The sequence below is a fragment of the Colletotrichum graminicola genome (assembly GCF_000149035.1).
Source record: "Colletotrichum graminicola M1.001 genomic scaffold supercont1.16, whole genome shotgun sequence".
Lineage (NCBI taxonomy): Eukaryota > Fungi > Ascomycota > Sordariomycetes > Glomerellales > Glomerellaceae > Colletotrichum > Colletotrichum graminicola.
In genome coordinates, this window is record NW_007361020.1 from 89,202 (window position 1) to 106,671 (window position 17,470).

The 17,470-nt window shown below is 55.6% G+C and overlaps 4 protein-coding genes across 4 annotated transcripts; 2 read left to right on the top strand and 2 right to left on the bottom strand.

Annotated features, from left to right (window-relative positions):
* Positions 1-581: 581 nt before the first annotated feature.
* Positions 582-2,720, top strand: GLRG_04838 (major facilitator superfamily transporter; the record flags this gene model as incomplete). Its single annotated transcript, XM_008095523.1, has 3 exons — positions 582-836; positions 891-1,508; positions 1,620-2,720. The coding sequence occupies 3 exons, from the start codon at positions 582-584 to the stop codon at positions 2,718-2,720; spliced, it is 1,974 nt and encodes a 657-aa protein (XP_008093714.1).
* Positions 2,721-3,137: 417 nt separating this feature from the next.
* On the bottom strand, positions 3,138-7,384 carry GLRG_04839 (TATA-binding protein interacting; the record flags this gene model as incomplete). The annotated part of the gene is made up of 4 exons (XM_008095524.1): positions 3,138-3,605; positions 3,655-3,993; positions 4,045-7,075; positions 7,143-7,384. The coding sequence occupies 4 exons, from the start codon at positions 7,382-7,384 to the stop codon at positions 3,138-3,140; spliced, it is 4,080 nt and encodes a 1,359-aa protein (XP_008093715.1).
* Positions 7,385-8,391: 1,007 nt separating this feature from the next.
* Positions 8,392-9,131, top strand: GLRG_04840 (uncharacterized protein; the record flags this gene model as incomplete). Its single annotated transcript, XM_008095525.1, has 2 exons — positions 8,392-8,534; positions 8,615-9,131. The coding sequence occupies 2 exons, from the start codon at positions 8,392-8,394 to the stop codon at positions 9,129-9,131; spliced, it is 660 nt and encodes a 219-aa protein (XP_008093716.1).
* Positions 9,132-9,808: 677 nt separating this feature from the next.
* Positions 9,809-14,605, bottom strand: GLRG_04841 (phospholipid-translocating P-type ATPase; the record flags this gene model as incomplete). Its single annotated transcript, XM_008095526.1, has 2 exons — positions 9,809-10,472; positions 10,527-14,605. The coding sequence occupies 2 exons, from the start codon at positions 14,603-14,605 to the stop codon at positions 9,809-9,811; spliced, it is 4,743 nt and encodes a 1,580-aa protein (XP_008093717.1).
* Positions 14,606-17,470: the final 2,865 nt, after the last annotated feature.

Here is a 17,470-nt window from a genome sequence, read left to right on the forward strand (position 1 = left end):
ATACGGAATAGAGGTGCTGGACCCGTCGCGTGCGCTATTATGATTGGTCCAGCCCGGAACATGCAGGGAGGGCGGGAGCCAAGATTGGAGGCTCTTTCTAGCGTGGGAACGGAACCCTTGGCCGGAAAAAAAAAGAACAGGCGGAACATCTACGTCGTTGACTTTGGTTGCGCCGCCGAATGGCGTACTAGGATGTCTGGGAAAGGAGCAGGGGGGCCTAGTGTTCGTTTTTCTCGTTTCGACTAGGCGCGCGCATTACTTCCAAGGGGGGAATAGGACTGAAGCGATCAAGATGGGAGACATAACATATAGACGCGACATCCTCCTTGGCATCCCGTTTGCCTGTTTGCTTCTCCTCGCCATTACACCTTCTTATTTTCTCATTTCATAACAAAAAGGTCAAATTTCGAACTGAGCTGCCCCCCCCCCCCCCCCTCCATACCGGACTCATCCTGGGTGTGAGACCTGTCGCTAGTATCAGTCATATGAACAGTATCACGAAAGACCAAAAGGAGACATCATAAAGGGCGAAATTGGCATACCCTGTTTTGGTACCGATCCCTCGGGCGTTTACGACGACGATGCTCTTCAAGAAACACGACAAGGGCGCCGCCGTCCCGACGACGACGACCACGGCGGCCGATCAGCCCGCCTCTTCGCGGACGAGCAAGATCCACGATGATGAGGACCAGCAACACCAGCAGCAGCAAAATCAGCAATCTCAGAATGTCCTCACTCCGACCGCGACATCCCGCTCCGAGATCCAGTACCCTGCCGGCCTCAAGCTCTTCCTCATCATGATCTCCGTCTTCATAACCATGTTCCTCGTCGCCCTGGTAAGCAGGCCCCCTCTTCTTCCTCCAATGTCCACCAGACTAACACCACCGCAGGACCGCCTCATCATCGCCACCGCCGTGCCCCAAATCACCGACGACTTTCACTCCGTCGTCGACATAGGCTGGTACGGCTCCGCCTACCTCCTCACCACCTGCGCCTTCCAGCTCCTCTTTGGCAAGCTCTACGCCTTCTTCCCCATCAAGAACGTCTTCCTCTCGTCCGTCATCCTCTTCGAGGTCGGCTCCGCCGTCTGCGGCGCCGCCCCCTCCAGCGCCGCCTTCATCGTCGGCCGCGCCCTCGCCGGCGTCGGCGGCGCCGGCATCGTCGCCGGCACCATCGTCGTCATGGTCCACTCGGTTCCGCTCCACCGCCGCCCCAAGTACCAAGGCGCCTTCGGCGCCGTCTTCGGCCTCGCCTCAGTCGTCGGCCCCCTCCTCGGCGGCGCCTTTACCACCAAGGTCACGTGGCGGTGGTGCTTCTACATCAACCTGCCCCTGGGCGGCATCGCCCTGGTCGTCATCGCCCTTATCATGAGCCCGCCGGACCAGGATCTTAAGGACACCTCGCTGTGGTCCAAGCTGAGGCAGCTGGACTTTGCGGGCACGGCCGTCTTCATCCCCGGTGTTGTGTGTCTACTTCTCGCGTTGCAATGGGGAGGTGTCGAGTATGCAGTGAGTCTCATCCAAACCGCCCCCGCCCCCCTTTTTTTCCCACCCAGGATCCTTCTGGGATCCTTTCTTGCGCATTTTCCCTAAGAACAAATGACTAACACTACCGTCCAGTGGAACAACCCGCGCATTATCGCCCTCCTCGTCCTCGCCTTCGTCCTCCTCGCCTCCTTCGTCGCGATCCAGATCCTCCTCCCCGGGACCGCCACCATCCCGCCCCGCATCTTGCGCAACCGCTCCATCGCCTTCGCCGCCTGGGCCGCCTTCTCCATCGGCGCGCAGATGATGGTCTTCACCTACTACATCCCCATCTACTTCCAGGCCATCCAGGGCGTCTCCGCCGTCGACTCGGGCATCCGCACCCTCCCGCTCGTCCTCTCCATGACCGTATTCGCCGGCGTCTCTGGCGGCATCATTACCCGCATCGGGTACTACACCCCCGTCATGCTCGTGGGCGTCAGTGTCATGTCCGTCGGCGCCGGCCTCCTCACCACCCTCGGGGTCCACTCCGGCCCGGGCAAGTGGATCGGGTACCAGGTCATCTACGGCGTCGGCATGGGCATGTGCTTCCAGGCGCCCAACCTCGCCGCCCAGACGGTCTTGGATAGAAAGGACGTGCCCATCGGCGCGAGCGCCATGTTCTTCGCGCAGACGCTGGGCGGCGCCGTCTTCATCTCGGTCGGGCAGAACGTGCTCAACAACGAGCTCGTGAAGCGCATGAGAGGCCTCCCAGGGCTCGAAGGGGTCGACCTCAAGGGGTCCGGGGCCACGACTCTGACAAAGCTGCCAGCCGACGTGAGGGGACCCGTGCTGGAGGCTTACAACGGCGCGCTGAGGGTCGTGTTCATAGTCGGCCTGGTGTTGGCCTGTTCTGCGCTGATCGGCGCGGCCGGCATGGAGTGGAAGAGCGTCAAGAAGGGGCAGCAGTCGACGATGAAGGCCACCGAAGACGTCGAAGCGGCCCAGGCTGGGGCCGCGGTGGGCGGGACTTCCGGGATCGGTGCGGCCGCGGTTGCCGGGGAGGCGCGGAAGGAGAAGGAAGTTGATGAGGAGAGTGAGAAGGAGCTGGAAGACGAGAAGGTACGGGAACGAAGCGTGGATGGCGGCGTCGCTCCAGCCAAGGCGGAAAGCGGGCTGGACAGCAACGCAGTCTCTCGCCAGGAGGATGAGGTGACAATTGTTGGGTCGGAGCCCGGAGCGACGAAGAAAGATTAGAAAAGCGAGTACGAACAGATTCAACAGAGCTTGGAAAAGGTAAGTGGCCGGATTTGTCATTTGTAGAGCAGCACACGATACCCCTATCCTATCGATGAAAGAAAACCCTAATGTAATCTTGGTGCAGTGATCGGGGCCTGTGAGGTGGGCATGCGCTTGTAGGTAATTAGAGTAGATAGTTATCAAGCGAAATCTCTCCTCAGAATAAGTGTGTGCCTGTAACAAACCTCAAGCATGTATTCTTATGTCGCAGACAGTCATATAGAAAGCCAGCTAGTCTACCTTTCGAGTCAGGGGCAAAGTCGCGCAGGTGTAGAAAACACCAGGGAAATGCAGGAATCTGGTTCTTTTCTGCTACTCATATCGCTATAATTGACGCCTGATGGGTCCCAGACCGACCTCAAACTTTTCCTCCCTTTACAATACGCGATTCTCCTTGCTCTCCTCACGCAAATTTCTAAGCTGCGTCTGGAACTCCTTATTAACCCATTCCCAATAGGCGTTCCAAGTCTGGCTGGCACCGCCCGCGTTAGCGTTTGCTGCCGCCTTGCCAGGACCACCCTTGGCACCCTTGAGCCTGTCGCCAAGGAGGAGCGTCACTCTGAGGACGCTCTTGTTGGCCTCCTCCTGCTTCTCCACATCCTGCTTGACGGCACCATCCTTCAGCTTCGTTGAGAGAATGGCGCGGTACGCTTCGGCGATAGAGTCCAGGCGACGGCTCGTCTCATCAGGATCGAGGACGATAAGCTTAGACACCATCAGGTTGCAGAGACTGCGAATATCATTGTCGTCCTTCAGACCAGCGACCACACGGTCGTAAAAGTCGATGTTGTTGATCCTTGAGAAAGCCGTTTCCATAAGAGCGTACAAAGTCTCGTATGCGCTCTAGTCATGGTCAGCATAGTCTCAAGCCGTGTGTTACGATGAAACATACCTTGCGGACTTCAAGGCCGTCATCCACCATATGTTTGAAGGGGCCCATCATGACTTCGCGAATCAGCTGCGGCTTGATGACCGACTCGGCCAGCACAAAAGGCATCAGCTCGCCGAGGTGAGGCAGAATCAGGTCGGGCTTGTTGTGGGCCGCCGAGTTCAATGTTGACATGGCCAGGCGGCGGTTGTCCATCTCCGAGTCTTGGAGCATGACGAGGAGCATGTCAACAAGGACATTCTTGAGCATAGCGTCGAAGGCTTCATCACTGTCAGGCAGCGTGTAACGAACGGCCTGCACCGACATGCCGCGAATATCCGGGTTTTGGTCTCTCAAAAGTGACTGCCAAAGGTTAGCACACATTCGTTGTCGTCGCGAACAGTGTCAACATACCTGCAACTGGGGCATATACGTCTGGGAGTCGATGATGGTCAGCCGGCCCACACACTCTGCGCAAACAACACGGTTGTCGGGGATGGTTGAAGCGGAGAGAAGATGCTGCCAGATGTCGCCGGCAAACTTGGAAACCTCCGAGGACAGAACGGTGACTTGCTGCAAGATCTCCTTGATCGATTGAATCAGCAAGTACTGCGTGTTGCCACCCTTCTGCATGGTTTCCAGAATGACTGGGAGGTACTCCGAAACGTTGCCCGAGCCCGCACGACCGAGCGCCACTGCGGCCGAGATCGAGACCTTGTCGGGCTCGCCATGGAACTGCTGCAAGAAGAGATCCGGCTTCAAGGGCGAGTTGGCCCCAAGACGAAGACCGGCCTCACCGAGCACTGCCAGTGCCAGGCTCAGTCGTGCGTCGTCCTTGTTGTTTGAGCTGGTCTGCAGCTCGGAGATGAAGCTCTCGACCGTAACACCAGCAGAGCTTCCGCTGGCCACAAGAAGCGCGCCAATGACCTTGCCAACCACGACTGGGTCGCCTTCGATGCTCACATCCTTGAGAAGGCCTTGCATGAGGGGCTGGCCGGCACCGCTTTCACCCACTTTCGTGACGAGAATGAGAATCTGGTCCAAGACAATGCTTGCATAGCTAGACTTGAGGAGGCTGCAGATGGTAGTAGTCATTGACTGTGTAACAACAAGATCCGCACTCTCTTCGACAAGGGCTGCAAGAATGAGCAGGGCTGGCCCCAACAGGTGGGTATCGTTGTTGCTAACCACGGGTACCAACGCCGAGACGAGACCTTGGATGGTGTTTGCGTCTAGCTCGCCTCTAGCCGTCGGCGACACGACGAGGTGCTTTAAAGCGACGATGCTGGAACCACGAAGGGATCGATTGGCCTTGCGCAGCTGTCCTGCTAGCTCCAAAGCAACCTCCCGAATCCACGACGTCTCGAGCTGTCCACTGCTGGTGCTGAAGGCAGCAACGTTGTCAACAGCTCTGACAGCAGCAAGGCGGGTCGTCTCATTCTTCAGTCGGTCGAGCAGAGCAACCAAGGCTGCTTGACGCTTGTCTTGCTGAATCAAACCAGCGCCGTCGGCACCAGAAGTCCTTGACAGCAACACGCCCAAAGCATGGATGCCACGCTGCTTGACCTCGGCGTCGGCATCGGTTGCGGTGATTCTGTCCATGATGGTGTCGAAAAGCTTCTGCAGCTCGCCCTTGAATTTCTGTGCCGTCATCTTCGAACGAGGAGGTGTGATTGCCTTCACCAGTTCCTCAATCGTCCCAATGGCTTCACTTGAGATTTTGTAGAACCGATCGTTGGCTGCCGCGGTCACACCGGCAACGATCTTAGTCAGATACGGCTGCAGAAGGCTCGAAGAATGAGTCTTGGCAATATCGCTGGTGAGCTTCAGAGCAGCAACACGCAGGGTACTGGGCGTGGCCGACGCATTTCCGCCAGAGGCCGCAAGGGACGAAGCGAGAGCAGAAGCTCCGGTGGGCTTGATTGACTCGATGATGGGACCAATAGCATCGTTGAAGTAGTCTGACAGGCCGCCCCTCTGGACCGTGATGATGTCGTCCAGGAGGTTGATGATGGCCTGCTTCGTAGGGATTACCTTGCCCTTGAGCAGCTTGGTGGAAGCCTTGACAATCGTCGGCGTAAAGCGTGCTAGGTCAGCGCGAGGGCCACTAGAAGGGATTCTCTCAAGGGTTGGAGATGTCAGACCAGTGGCAGTGTGGGGAGCGCTCATAGACCCGCCACCGCTGCTTTGGCGCCTACGCTTCCGGCTGACAGGGATCAAGCTAGGAGCCTCCGGCTCTTGGTCGTCGAGCGATAGATCGGTGGGGTAGATGCCCTCGCCAGTCTTCCGGACAAGCAGGGACAGGCAGGAGATGACTTCGAGACGTACGTTCTCTTCCCGCTCGTCAAATCTCTTAACCAGCGTGGGGCCGGCCTGGCTGTATAGGACACCATTCTCCAGCAAGTCTCCGCTTCCTCGGGTAGAGATGAGAGTGTACAGAGCCTTGGCGGCACAACGACGGACCTTCCAGCTCGCGTCGTCGTCATCATCGAAACCGGCATCGTCCTCGAACTCGTCGTCCGCATCCTCCTCGTCTTCTTCCTCGTCGACCTCCATATCTTCGTCGTCGTCGCCCATGGCGTAGTTGGGGTCATACTTGAGGTATCTGAGGGTCGCCTTGATGGTTTCGTCGGTTAAAGGGCGCATCTCTGTCGGGCACGCCGCCAAGAATGACTCTAGGGCCACGAGGGCAGACTCCCGCACCTCGTTGAAGTCCTGTCCGACATCATCTCCGTCACTAATCTCCTCCAGGTGCTTCTCAAGCTCGTCCTCGCTAAGGGCCTGGAGAATGAAGGGCACCAGCGTGGCGATGTGTGTACCGAAGCGGGCGGGGATCGATCTCGCGAGAGAGCCGGTAATGGAGATGTATAGGCGGCGCGTTACGGTGGAGAGTTCGGGCTTGCCAAGGTCGTTGGCCATCCGCTGGACCAACTGGTTCAGCAGATCATCCGATAGATGTACAGCGAGAATCGAGATCGCCACCACGGCCCTCTTCTTGACGACCGAGGATGTCTTATCGTTCTCCAGCAAGCTAATGACCGCATCCTGCATCGCCTCAACCTCAAGGGCGGACAGCATTGTACCAAAGCACCTGACGACCTCGATGAGAATATCAACCGACTCTGCGCTCAGGTCTTTGTCCACCTTGAGGAGCCCTTGCGGAACAGGCGGCAATTGAATGTTGCTGGAAGGGTTCTGGGGCTGGACCTTGCCACCGGGGCCCAGCAGTCGCGGGATGAGCACCCGGCTGACGGCCTGATAGGACTCATGGACCTCTTTCGAAGGCGGCAGGCCAGGTGTAGGTTTCGGCAGGGCCATAATGACGGCGCGCAGGGCCAACGAGGGCACAGCGTTGTCAACGGAGTTCTTCAGCTTGATGGCGGAGAGCTTCTCGATCATCGGGGCAATAATAGGTGTGGGGACCTTCATGACCAGCGGGCCAAGACTGCAGCGGCAAACGGTCAGCTCTTTCCAACGGCGTCAGGAGGGTTGAGAGTGGGTCCTGCTCGCACCATTTGATGGCTAGGTTCTGGACCTCGCCATTTTGGTCGTCGAGGGTCTTGATAATACTATCGACGGTGCGTGCGGCAACATTGTAGTCGTGGTGCAAGAAGTCGGGCTTGCCGTTGGCCAGAACCTGAAGCAAGTCGTTGAGGGACATGAAGCGGAAGTCGGGGTCAGCATCTCCCAGCTTCTGGACGAGCTGGATCACCGTCTGGGGCGTCGGGTTCTGGGGTACGCTAGACGAAGACATCTTGATGATCTCGTTGGCGTAGGTTGACGGGGGTATCTATCGACTGCGGTGGGAGGAAGCGAGACGTGAGAGGAGGAGGAGGAGGAGGAGGAGGAGGAGGTCGCAGCAGGTGGCGTGTTAGCGGGGCTCGGTGGCTCTAACCATGCAGAGGACGAGGATAAACTGGACCGTCCTGCGAGAATATTGGTGAGTGTTTGAGAAGGATATGGTAGGCGGATTGGGGGAATTTGTTGTTTGTATGTGTAGTAGATCAACCCCTCGTCAAAAGGTGCTGTGAGGTGGGGTTCGTGATGTCTTCCTAGCGAGCGAGCTCAGGCAGAATGGTCCGGCTCCGTTGGGTGGGAGATCAGGCAAGGTTAGGTCCCTCACTGTCTGCTACGGGACGTTCCTGCCCCGCGGAGTGGACCCCACCTGCCCGCAATGACCTCCGCTGACTGAAGCAGCCGCCGGGGAGCACCGTGCAATAGCGTCAACAGGAGGTATCGGAAATTTGGTATATCCAGCTCCCGACGCCGATTGCTTATATAATCGATCAGAGCTTTGGGCTTGAGTCGGGATCGGTCTGTGCCCATGTGCTTCCATCCTCCCACCCCGACCCCGGCAATGTCGTCACCACAAGCTATGGGGAAACTAGCCCACCCCCAGCATCTGGAAGCATCCAGTTTCTTAGCTTCCATTGGTCGATGCTCTCCAAGCTCGTTCCCCATCCAGTTTTCACCCCAGCTTTTGTGGCTGATTTTGTGCAGCTCGCAGCTCCGAGCTCCCAACTGCGGATGACAGCCGCCCGAAATCCCTCCCGCTCCGGGTTGGGTTAGTTGAATGCTGCTTTTGCTTGCCTTTCTTCCAAACACACCTTTCTGATTCTTTGTCCTTTTCCGCTCCATGATTATCACAGGGACACGTCTCCACCGGCTCAATTGACTGGTATTTAAGCTCTTGTACTTAACCTTCCTGCAATTACAAGACTTATAGATTCTCTCTAAAGCTCAATTCCCGTTTTCGTCAACATGTCTTTCTCCAGAGCTGCTTCCATTCGCTCCGCCCTCCGCGTTTCGGCGCGTCGTACAATTCGGCCTCAGTACCGTCCCCAGCTCACCCAGAGGACTTATGCCAGCCAACACGGCGCAAAGCCCCAGAGCGAGCTTCCTCTGTACGCCAACCTTGCCTCTACCCCCCTTTTTCTTTCTTTCTTTTTTCTGCGTGTTTTGCTGATGAACATTCTCACTATAGTGCCATTGGCTCACTAGCCGTCTTCCTTGCCGGCATTGCCGTTATCCAACCTTGGAACAGCCCGTCTCCCAAGAGCCACGGCGCCCACGCTGGGCACGACGAAAAGCACGAAGAAGCTGAGGAGGGACCCAAGGAGGAGGAGGAGATGGACCAAAAGTCGGACAAGTCTGAAGAGAAGTCTGGGGATAGCTCTAAGAAGGAACAATCCGAGGACAAGCCCACGGAGAAGAAAGAGGAGAAGTCCGGCTCCAAAGAGAAGTCCAAGGAGGACTCGAAAGAAGACTCCAAGCCTGAGAAGGAAGAATCGTCCGGCGACGAGCCCAAGGAGAAGCCCGAGGACGACAAGAAGTCGGGCGATGACTCCAAGAAGGAGAGCAAGTCCGACGTCAAGAAGGAGGAAAAGCCCGACGACAATAAGGGGGAAAAGTCCGACGACAAGAAGTCGGGCAATGACTCCAAGAAGGAGAGCAAGTCCGACGACAAGGAGGAGCAATCTGAGGACAAGAAGGACAACTAATCCCTCCACCGCCGGCCTCAACCTCCGCGCAATCATGATTGTGACAGGCTTCCTCTCAGCATCCACAATCACGCTACAAAACAGACCCACGACTTGTCCATTGTGAGGGAGGGCAGAGGGATTTGCTCCAACTATAATCTTGTACATAAAACCGACACTTTGTGTCTGCCCCCTTTTTTCTAATGCATAATGGCACACATCCCTGTGCTGAACCCCATTGACTTCACTCATTGTCATCCTGCCAGCCGCCGCTGTCTCCCTGAACGTGAGTAATCCAAAGGTGAGAGGACACCGGCGGAGAACCCGTGTTGCTGGGTTCAAGTGGAGAGAGGCTCTATTTCTTTGCGACCTTGGTGCTACGTGCAATACATTCAGTCAGCCCCTTTGTTTTGAATGTTTGACTTTTCGGCCTACTACATGTGCTAGGCACGGGGACCCTAGGTCTCCCTCTGTGTGGTATCTAGAGAAAAAGAAGAAGAAAGAAAAAAAGCAAAGTAGTAAGTACAGTCCAAGCTGCTACAAGGTTGAAGCCCTCCTCCCCAAGTGCAACTGTTTGTATATACAGATCACGTATGTTCACCATCCATCATGACCCCAACTCCCATGCCAAGAGATTAGGAACCCTCATGTCATACACATCTTTAATCGCGTGAATGCGTCCAACCTAACCTCTTTCATCACTTTGCAGACTGTAACTCAATTGGCACATCCGTACGGGTGTCCTTGACGCTACCCAGCCACTTTGTTGCCAGAGAAAGCCGTGGTTTCTTGGGTGGCTTCTGCTCATCCTGCTCCGCCTCCAGATTTCCATTGACCTCCTCAACCGGGGGCGTAAAGAGCCTGGGAGCATGTTCCTCCCTCGACATTCTCGAATGCCGTGTCTGATGGAACGACGGTCGGTTTCTGGCATGGCTCAATCTAGGTGCCCCATCCAAGTTAGACAGCCGCACCTCCTCCTCTTGGCCAGCGGCCGACTTGGTCTTGCTTCCCATGACTTCTGATATCGTTCCCGAAGCGTGCCCGTGTCCGGCCTCCCTATCGCTTTCATCAAATCCCCTTCTCTCCAGACGCTGCATCAGGTCCACATCGTAGGGCCAGTAGATGCGGCGTATGGCGTTGACGACTAGCTCGAGACAGATGACAGCCGCAAGCGCGAGAAGCATCGTGGTCCAAAAGCTTAGTGTTTGACCAAAATTCTGCAGGAAAGCGTGGCGAATTTGGTATATGCGCAAGATATTCTTGAAAGAGGCTGAGATTATGATATTCCAGAGAAACCAGCCTCCAACTGAGATGAGAAACCCGATCAAGATGATCACGTTCTTGTTCTCTATCTCCAGGACCCTGGGTGGACGTTAGAGGGGGACTTATGTACGACTTCATACAGGGTTGACTTACATCAGCTTGATGTTGATGAACACTACACAGACGGTAAAGGGAACGCTGCCCATCGCGTAGAGCGACGTGTCCTGGTCGAACGGCAGAGAGTTGTAGACAGCCCAAGTCACCCAAAAAATGATCAACGATTCAACCAGGCCAAGGAATGTCCAGCCGACGTAAAGCTTGACATTGAAAGCTCTGTTTTTGTGGCCGTATGTGTACAGCTCGGGGAACCGGAGGAGCGTCTCTGGCTGCAGGTCCTTCTCCAACCCACCGAGCAGGATGACCGCCAATGAAGTGAAGAACGTGTTGAACACCGTCAAACTCCAGTTTTCGTACAGAGATGTTCCGGTGTATCCCGTGTATCGTTGAAAGTAGGCTTGCGGCAGGAAAAAAACGATCTCTTTCCAAAAGGTGGCGAGGATGTATTTGCCAGTTCGCAGGTAGTTCCAGCGTCCGTGAACGAACAGGAGACGCTGCAGGAAGCGGAACTGTGCGATGGCGTAGTCGGAAATACGAGCAGCCTGCAGACCCTCTCGACCCGAAATGCCGATACCGACATGAGAAGCTTGGATCATGCCGATGTCGTTGGCTCCGTCTCCAATAGCCAAGGTCAGGGAATGTGGCACCTGTCGACGGATGCGCTTCACAAGAGAGGCTTTTTGTGATGGAGAGGCACGGCAACAAATGACCGAGTCGACTCTCACCATGAGATCGAAAAAGAGGAAACTGAGGTCCTCGTCCCCTTCAATAACGCTCAAAGTCTGGCCATCGACCACGACCACAGAGTGAAGGGCCATACCACGCGAAACCTCGCCCAGGGTCGACAGGATAGAGTCTTGCAAGTTGCCCATCGTGACGTCCAGAACAAAGACGTCCGAAAACGGTTTGCACAGTCCGGCAGAGTGTCCGATATTGATGGCGGTCTCGCGCTTATCTCCCGTCAACATCCAGACCTTGATTTCGGCACGACGAAGCTTATCAATGGTGTCTGGCACCCCCTCTTGCAGGCGATCCTCGATAGCTGTGGCCCCGGCAAGATCGAATTTATCCTCGATCAACTCACCGGCGGCCTCGATCTTCTCTTGTCGGTTGTCTAGACTGGTAGTGGCACCTTGGTAAATTTTCCTCCAAGAGCTGTACTCATCCTCGCTGATGTATCTGTAACCGTAGAGCAAAGTCCGCAGACCGTCAGAGGCAAAGTCATTGAGATGCTGAAAGCACCGCTCGAACACTGCGCCCTCATTCAGCGCGATAGTCTCGTCAATGAGCTCGTCGACCTCGGCTTCACTCGCCGACATTGCCGTGCTGTGACGGGGGGATGACCACATGTCGTGGGCTCCCATGGGTGAGAGGATATCTGCCGACCCTCTACGTGGGGACCAGGCTTCAGGATCCTCATTGACGACACTCGAACGTCTGTAAATGTCCCCCGAGATCCTCTGGTTCATCATGCTGCGTCGGTCCGACACTGACGTTCTCCCGATCATGAAGCTGTTGCGAGGTGTGCCGCCGGTGCTCAGGCGTTGCTGCTGAGCCTTGTCCTTTTCGACGCTTCTGCGGACTGAAGCTCTCCGATTGACTTCGTTGGCTTTTTGCGTGGCTAGGGTACCGAGCTTAAGACGAGGCAGAATGACGTTGTCGGCGCCTTTACAGAAGACGCAGACTTTACCATCAGGCATACGAATGATAATGGACATCCTCTTTCTCTGGCTGCTAAACTCGATCACGTCGAGGACCTGGTACGTTTCCCTCTTGATGGTACCGTCGGCTTCTGGCAGCTGCAAAACAACCGATTGTGCGGGTCGATCGATGAGGAGGTATCCCAGGTCACGCGCTGCTTCGACCAAGGCCAACTCGTCAGGGGACGCAGCTTGGTAATCGATTTTGCCGTCTTCTTTGGCCTCGGGTAGGCAGGTGTGGCAGAGAGCGATGCAGAGCAGGAACTGCTTGGCCTTCTTGGAGAACGCGGTATCCGGCTTGCGTCGCAGGTAGTCGAGTAGATCCTCGGTCTTCAGCTCAGGCTCATCACGAGGGGCCTTGCTGGCGGATTGCCCTCGGCCATAGGAACTGGTAGACGGACGTCCCTGGGCTGGCTGTAGCTGAGACGAGCCATGCTCGTTGTCGGTTGTCGTCTTGCCGCGTTTCTTATCCTTCCCCTTTCCCTTACGCTTCTTTCGGGCCATCTCGATAAGCTTCTGCTTGGCGTGCTCGTCTCGTTCGATATCCATGTCGTGCAGCCAGGCAGTACCGGCAACACTCATCTTTCGGAAGCGCATCACGTTTTCGGTCAAAGTACCCGTCTTATCAGAGAAGACGTAGTTGACCTGGCCAAGGTCCTCCAAGATAGTTGTAGTGTTGGCAACCATCGGTGTGTTGGTGACAGGATCATACATTTCGACATCTCCCATCATGTAGAACTGGATGATCTTGATAATCTCCAAGCTGATATACAGAGATAGCGGGATCAGGGTATTGAACATCAGGATGAAGGCGATGAATATCTTTCTCATGCTGATGCTGTCGCCCATGAGATACCAGGACGCCGCCTCGGTAGGGTCGCTCCAGAGATAGTAGCCCAACGTCAGTCCGCTGCTCAGCGCAAGGAGCACGAAGATGAGCCAGATGACAATTCTGTTGAGAACGCGCTGCATGGCTGGCGCCTTGGTGCGCACGTGTTTATGGGAATTCATCCTGATCTTGCACTCCTCGCCCGAGTTGACGACGATACCGATCACTTCCGTGGTGTTTCGGACGGTGGAACCGCGATAAATGACGTTGTCGAGTGACAACGGCAGCGTCTCTTCCTTGACGGTCACACGGCCGTCATACCTGTAGAGATCCATATTGGGGTCCTCGGAAACAATGGTCGCCTGGCAAGACTTGATTCCCTCCACAGTCTGACATCTTTCGGCCAGGATTGGGGATGCCCTCTTCGCTTTGAGATTCGTCTCTCCGTCCAAAGCCATGGTCTCGATGTAGGCCGTGCCGTTCGGTCCGGTTGCATGCAGCAGGACAATGTCGGCCGGAACGTCATCGTCGCGGCGAAGCCTGACCACATCACCGACCTTTAGGTCTTGCCATTCAATCTCGGTCCACCCGTCCACCGAAGCCTCGGCCATTTCGAGTCCCTTACGGCTCTTCATCCTCGCCATCGCCTTTTTCGACCGTTCTCCCAGAACCCAGGTACGGCTCAGATTTTCTGTTTTGGCCAAAAGATAGCGACGGTAGTCATCGTAGCCTTCCTTGGCCATCGACAAGAACACGAAGACGGCGAGAGGCGCAATCGTTGTCCACTGTCCCGTGGTGCTGAGACCCGGTATGGCTTGGATGATACCGATGAGGAGGAAGTAAAAGTTGCCCATCTTGCTGAACTGAAACAGGAGCTGCTTCGGCAAGAAGCTCCATATCGTGTATCGGCTAGATCGGATGAAGTTGCTTGCATACGGTTTCTTGGTGCGCTCATCAACGAGGACGTCGCTTCGCTTCCTCGACAAGTCAAGCGGGATGTGTCGTCCGTCTGCGCTGGGGGGCAGGGGTTTCTGGCGCAACAGCCCCTGGACGATGTAGACATTATAAGCCTTTTTGAGCTGGTCGCTCATCAACTCCTTAGCAACACGCCATTTCGTCCTTTTAGTGGGTTCTGGGCGGTAGACGGGATACTTGAGATCAGTATCCGAGGGCTGGGCGAAGCTCTGGTCGCTGTTTGGGCGGGCGCGCCGCGAGGAGGACGGCTCGGGCGGGAGATGGCCTTCCAGGTTACCTCTAGAGGGGATCGTGTAGAGTCCCGGGTTGCTCATATTCGGGTGGGACTCATCCGGGTCGAAGCCGCGCACAAAGTCGCGAGGCAGGTCGTCCGAGAAGCGGACATAGCCGCCGTCGAGGGTGCGCTTGCTACCCATCGGATCGGTGACGGCTCGTCTTGGGTGAAGTCGTTGCGCTGGGCGATGCGCCGGGTTCACTGAGGACTGGGGAAGGTCATGAGAATCTTCTTGGGCGCCGTTGTCGAAGAGGTTCGAGCTCGACGGGACAGTGGTGGCGGGGTCGCAGTCTTCATCTTGCTGCGAAGGGGCGTCGGCCATGTCTCGTCGGGGCATTCTTGAGGGAGCAGGCTTGCCGTTTGCCGTCTAGATCGTGGCCGTCTCGGGCTAGACCCGCCAGGAGCGCAGATCGAGGGGCGCGCTCGGGGTTAGTGGCTGAGTCTACCTAGTGGTTTTTTTTTTTTTGTCTTTTGCGACTCGACGGGGAGCGAATTTGGACTTGTTCCAGATCCCCTAGGATGGCGGCCCGGATTCACAACAGTGACTCTGCCATGAAGCCACTCCTCATTGGGCCCCGGCGCGGTTGTGGTGGCGCGTTCCTTTCTGGATCTGGCGTGGCTGCTGGTAGCGTAAGGATTACAAGGTGCGGGTCAGCGCAATTATTTAACCAAGGGCCGCGGGCGAAGAATGGGAGATATGCTTGCAGGGCTGAAACTTTAATATAGAGCAGAGTTTGAGCGAGTTGAGGCAAGAAGACAATGTAGTGCAACAGAGAAAGGCAAGACAGGAAAGCTCGGGCGGTTGGTTCTGCATTCCCATACAAGGAGGAAAGTCGCGGAAGTAAGCGTTGGCGGCGAAGAGACCCCGTGAATGGAGACCGACCGATCCTACGTTCTATCGCACGTTTGGGGAAGGCGGCGGATGGGGCAAGACAAGGACAGCATATAGGTAGATAGGGTCACTGGCACGCAAGAGATTCGGGCGCAACAAGGCGCTTGGCAAAAAGTCAAGACATGTCAGTGGCTCATATTCGGAAGGAGGGGGTGACGGATTGGAAAGGGAAAGAAGGAGTGGGGGGAGAGCCAAGGCGTCGGAGTTGGGAACCTAGGTAAGTAATAGGTACACTACCAAGGTACCTAGGTAGGTAGAGTGAGGTAACCAGTCACCCGCATGACAAAAAAGATGACACACCTAAACACTCCCTGTACTATTATAAACAGCACAGCACTAAATACATAGATATACCTATATAAAATAGTCAAAATTAATGCCAGTATGTTCTACCTACTATTAAATATATTTTTCCTATATCCTTACTGCGTCTTGTGGCTGTGTTAGTGTATAAAAAAACACTTGTCAATAGTCTTGGGGTAGATGTGGTGTGAGAAAGTACTTTAGGTGTGCCATCTTTTTTGTCATGCGGGTGCCAGTGAGATAACCATTGGGATCCAACCACGAGGTGAGGAACGACGCTCGAGTCGGTGTTGGTGGCTCCAACGAGTCTTGGCCCGCATTCAGCACTGCCACCACCATCACTTTTCTTCCCTTTTGCTTGATGCCTCATGAAGTTCGCCCGAGTAGTAAGCATCTCACGTATTGCGTGCCCCGCATCATGCTCATCTTTTGGGTGAGAAGATACCAGAATGCGAGGTGCGCAAGGCCCCCCCCTCCCAGAGCGACTGCACTTCAACCGACTGAGTGGGCTCACGGAAGCCGCGGGAAGGAAGAAGCAGCAGAGAGCATGCTGCATTGGGTAAAGAAGCATAAACGTCTTGGCGACAGTCATGACCTCCATCACACTTTCTCCGTCTTGTTTCTGTGTTTTTTTCCGAAACATCCGCCGCCCATCTCATGGCGGCATTGGCAGGCAAATAAACTAGTTTGTGCCGTCAGCCTTCACCATCATGGCCCATGTATCCCCTCCCCCTTCTTCCTTCTTGCTGTCGTTTTATCATTATTTTTAGCCCGCCGTTGATTTAGGGCGGCCAGAGGTGCCCCTCTGCTGACAGCATCGGAAACCTTCAACCTTCAGACGAACGTGGCCGCACAGCTAGGATGTCGGGTCCTGCCACAGGGGAACCCCAGGCAAGGAAGACGAGCTAAAAAAACGACCACCATGTCTCGTTCCGGCCGTCTTCCCCGTCACGCTCACCAACAATGTCACAACATACCAGAACTAACTCTGGCTGCCATTGTGGCGCAGACGCTCGTATCCAAGGCGGTCGGTCCCTCTCGGGGCCTCACGAGCCCACAAATGATACAGTAACACGGTCCGGAAAACGCAGTAAGGGTGACATGCCCAATACTCAACACACAAGGTTCACAGCCTTGGATCAGAAAAGATATACGAGAGAAAACGGGGGGTGGACACGCCGGCGTCAACAAGGCTGCTGGCGGTGCCCCCCCCCCCCCCTTTATTCTTGCGTAAAACGTAAACTGACTCGCATACTCAGCCTTATACTATTGCTATACGTAAGCCGTGCTCAAATGCGCCTACCTGGCATGAATACCCATACCGTTTACGTGAGAAAAATGGCGACAACCGCGCGCCTTGCGAGCACACACGCGCCTTCTAGAACAAACTGGTCCGTCTAATGTTGCGTCTGCTCTCAACATTCGGTTGCAGTACCAACCAACAGCCGACTCTGGTTTGCGCTTCCCTAACCCCCCGATCTGCTTCGGATCCAACTCTGCAATCTCGCATCAACCCTTGTCACCTGCCTTGGGACATCGGGCTTTGACTCGCCCCGGACGTTGTCGCATCGTGTCACTGCCATGGGCTGAATCAACCGAACGCCGTGGAGCATTATCCCATGTCTTTGCACTAGTCGCAAATCATCGCCGGTCTTCACGGCCGGCCCCACATCCCCAACGATTCGCGACTCACTGTATGGGCAAATTTCAACTTCACGGAATCAAGCATTCATGTCGGTGTAAAGTGGGAAAAACAGGGATTCGATGCCCATCTGTCTCTCAACTCTATCGTCAATACTTATAAGCTAGCCGTCTCTTTCGAGCAACAGCCAGCTAAGCCTCCTCGCTGCTCGACCCTCGAGCAGGCGGTTTCCCATAACCGCCGCTGCGATGCCGGCATACAAACACACAAGCCACAAAAGCCCCTGCTCCCCCACACAGCCCATCAACCCAAGAAAATACCCAACACTATAAGGGAGACAAAATAGTGCGTCTGAGAGTTGTATA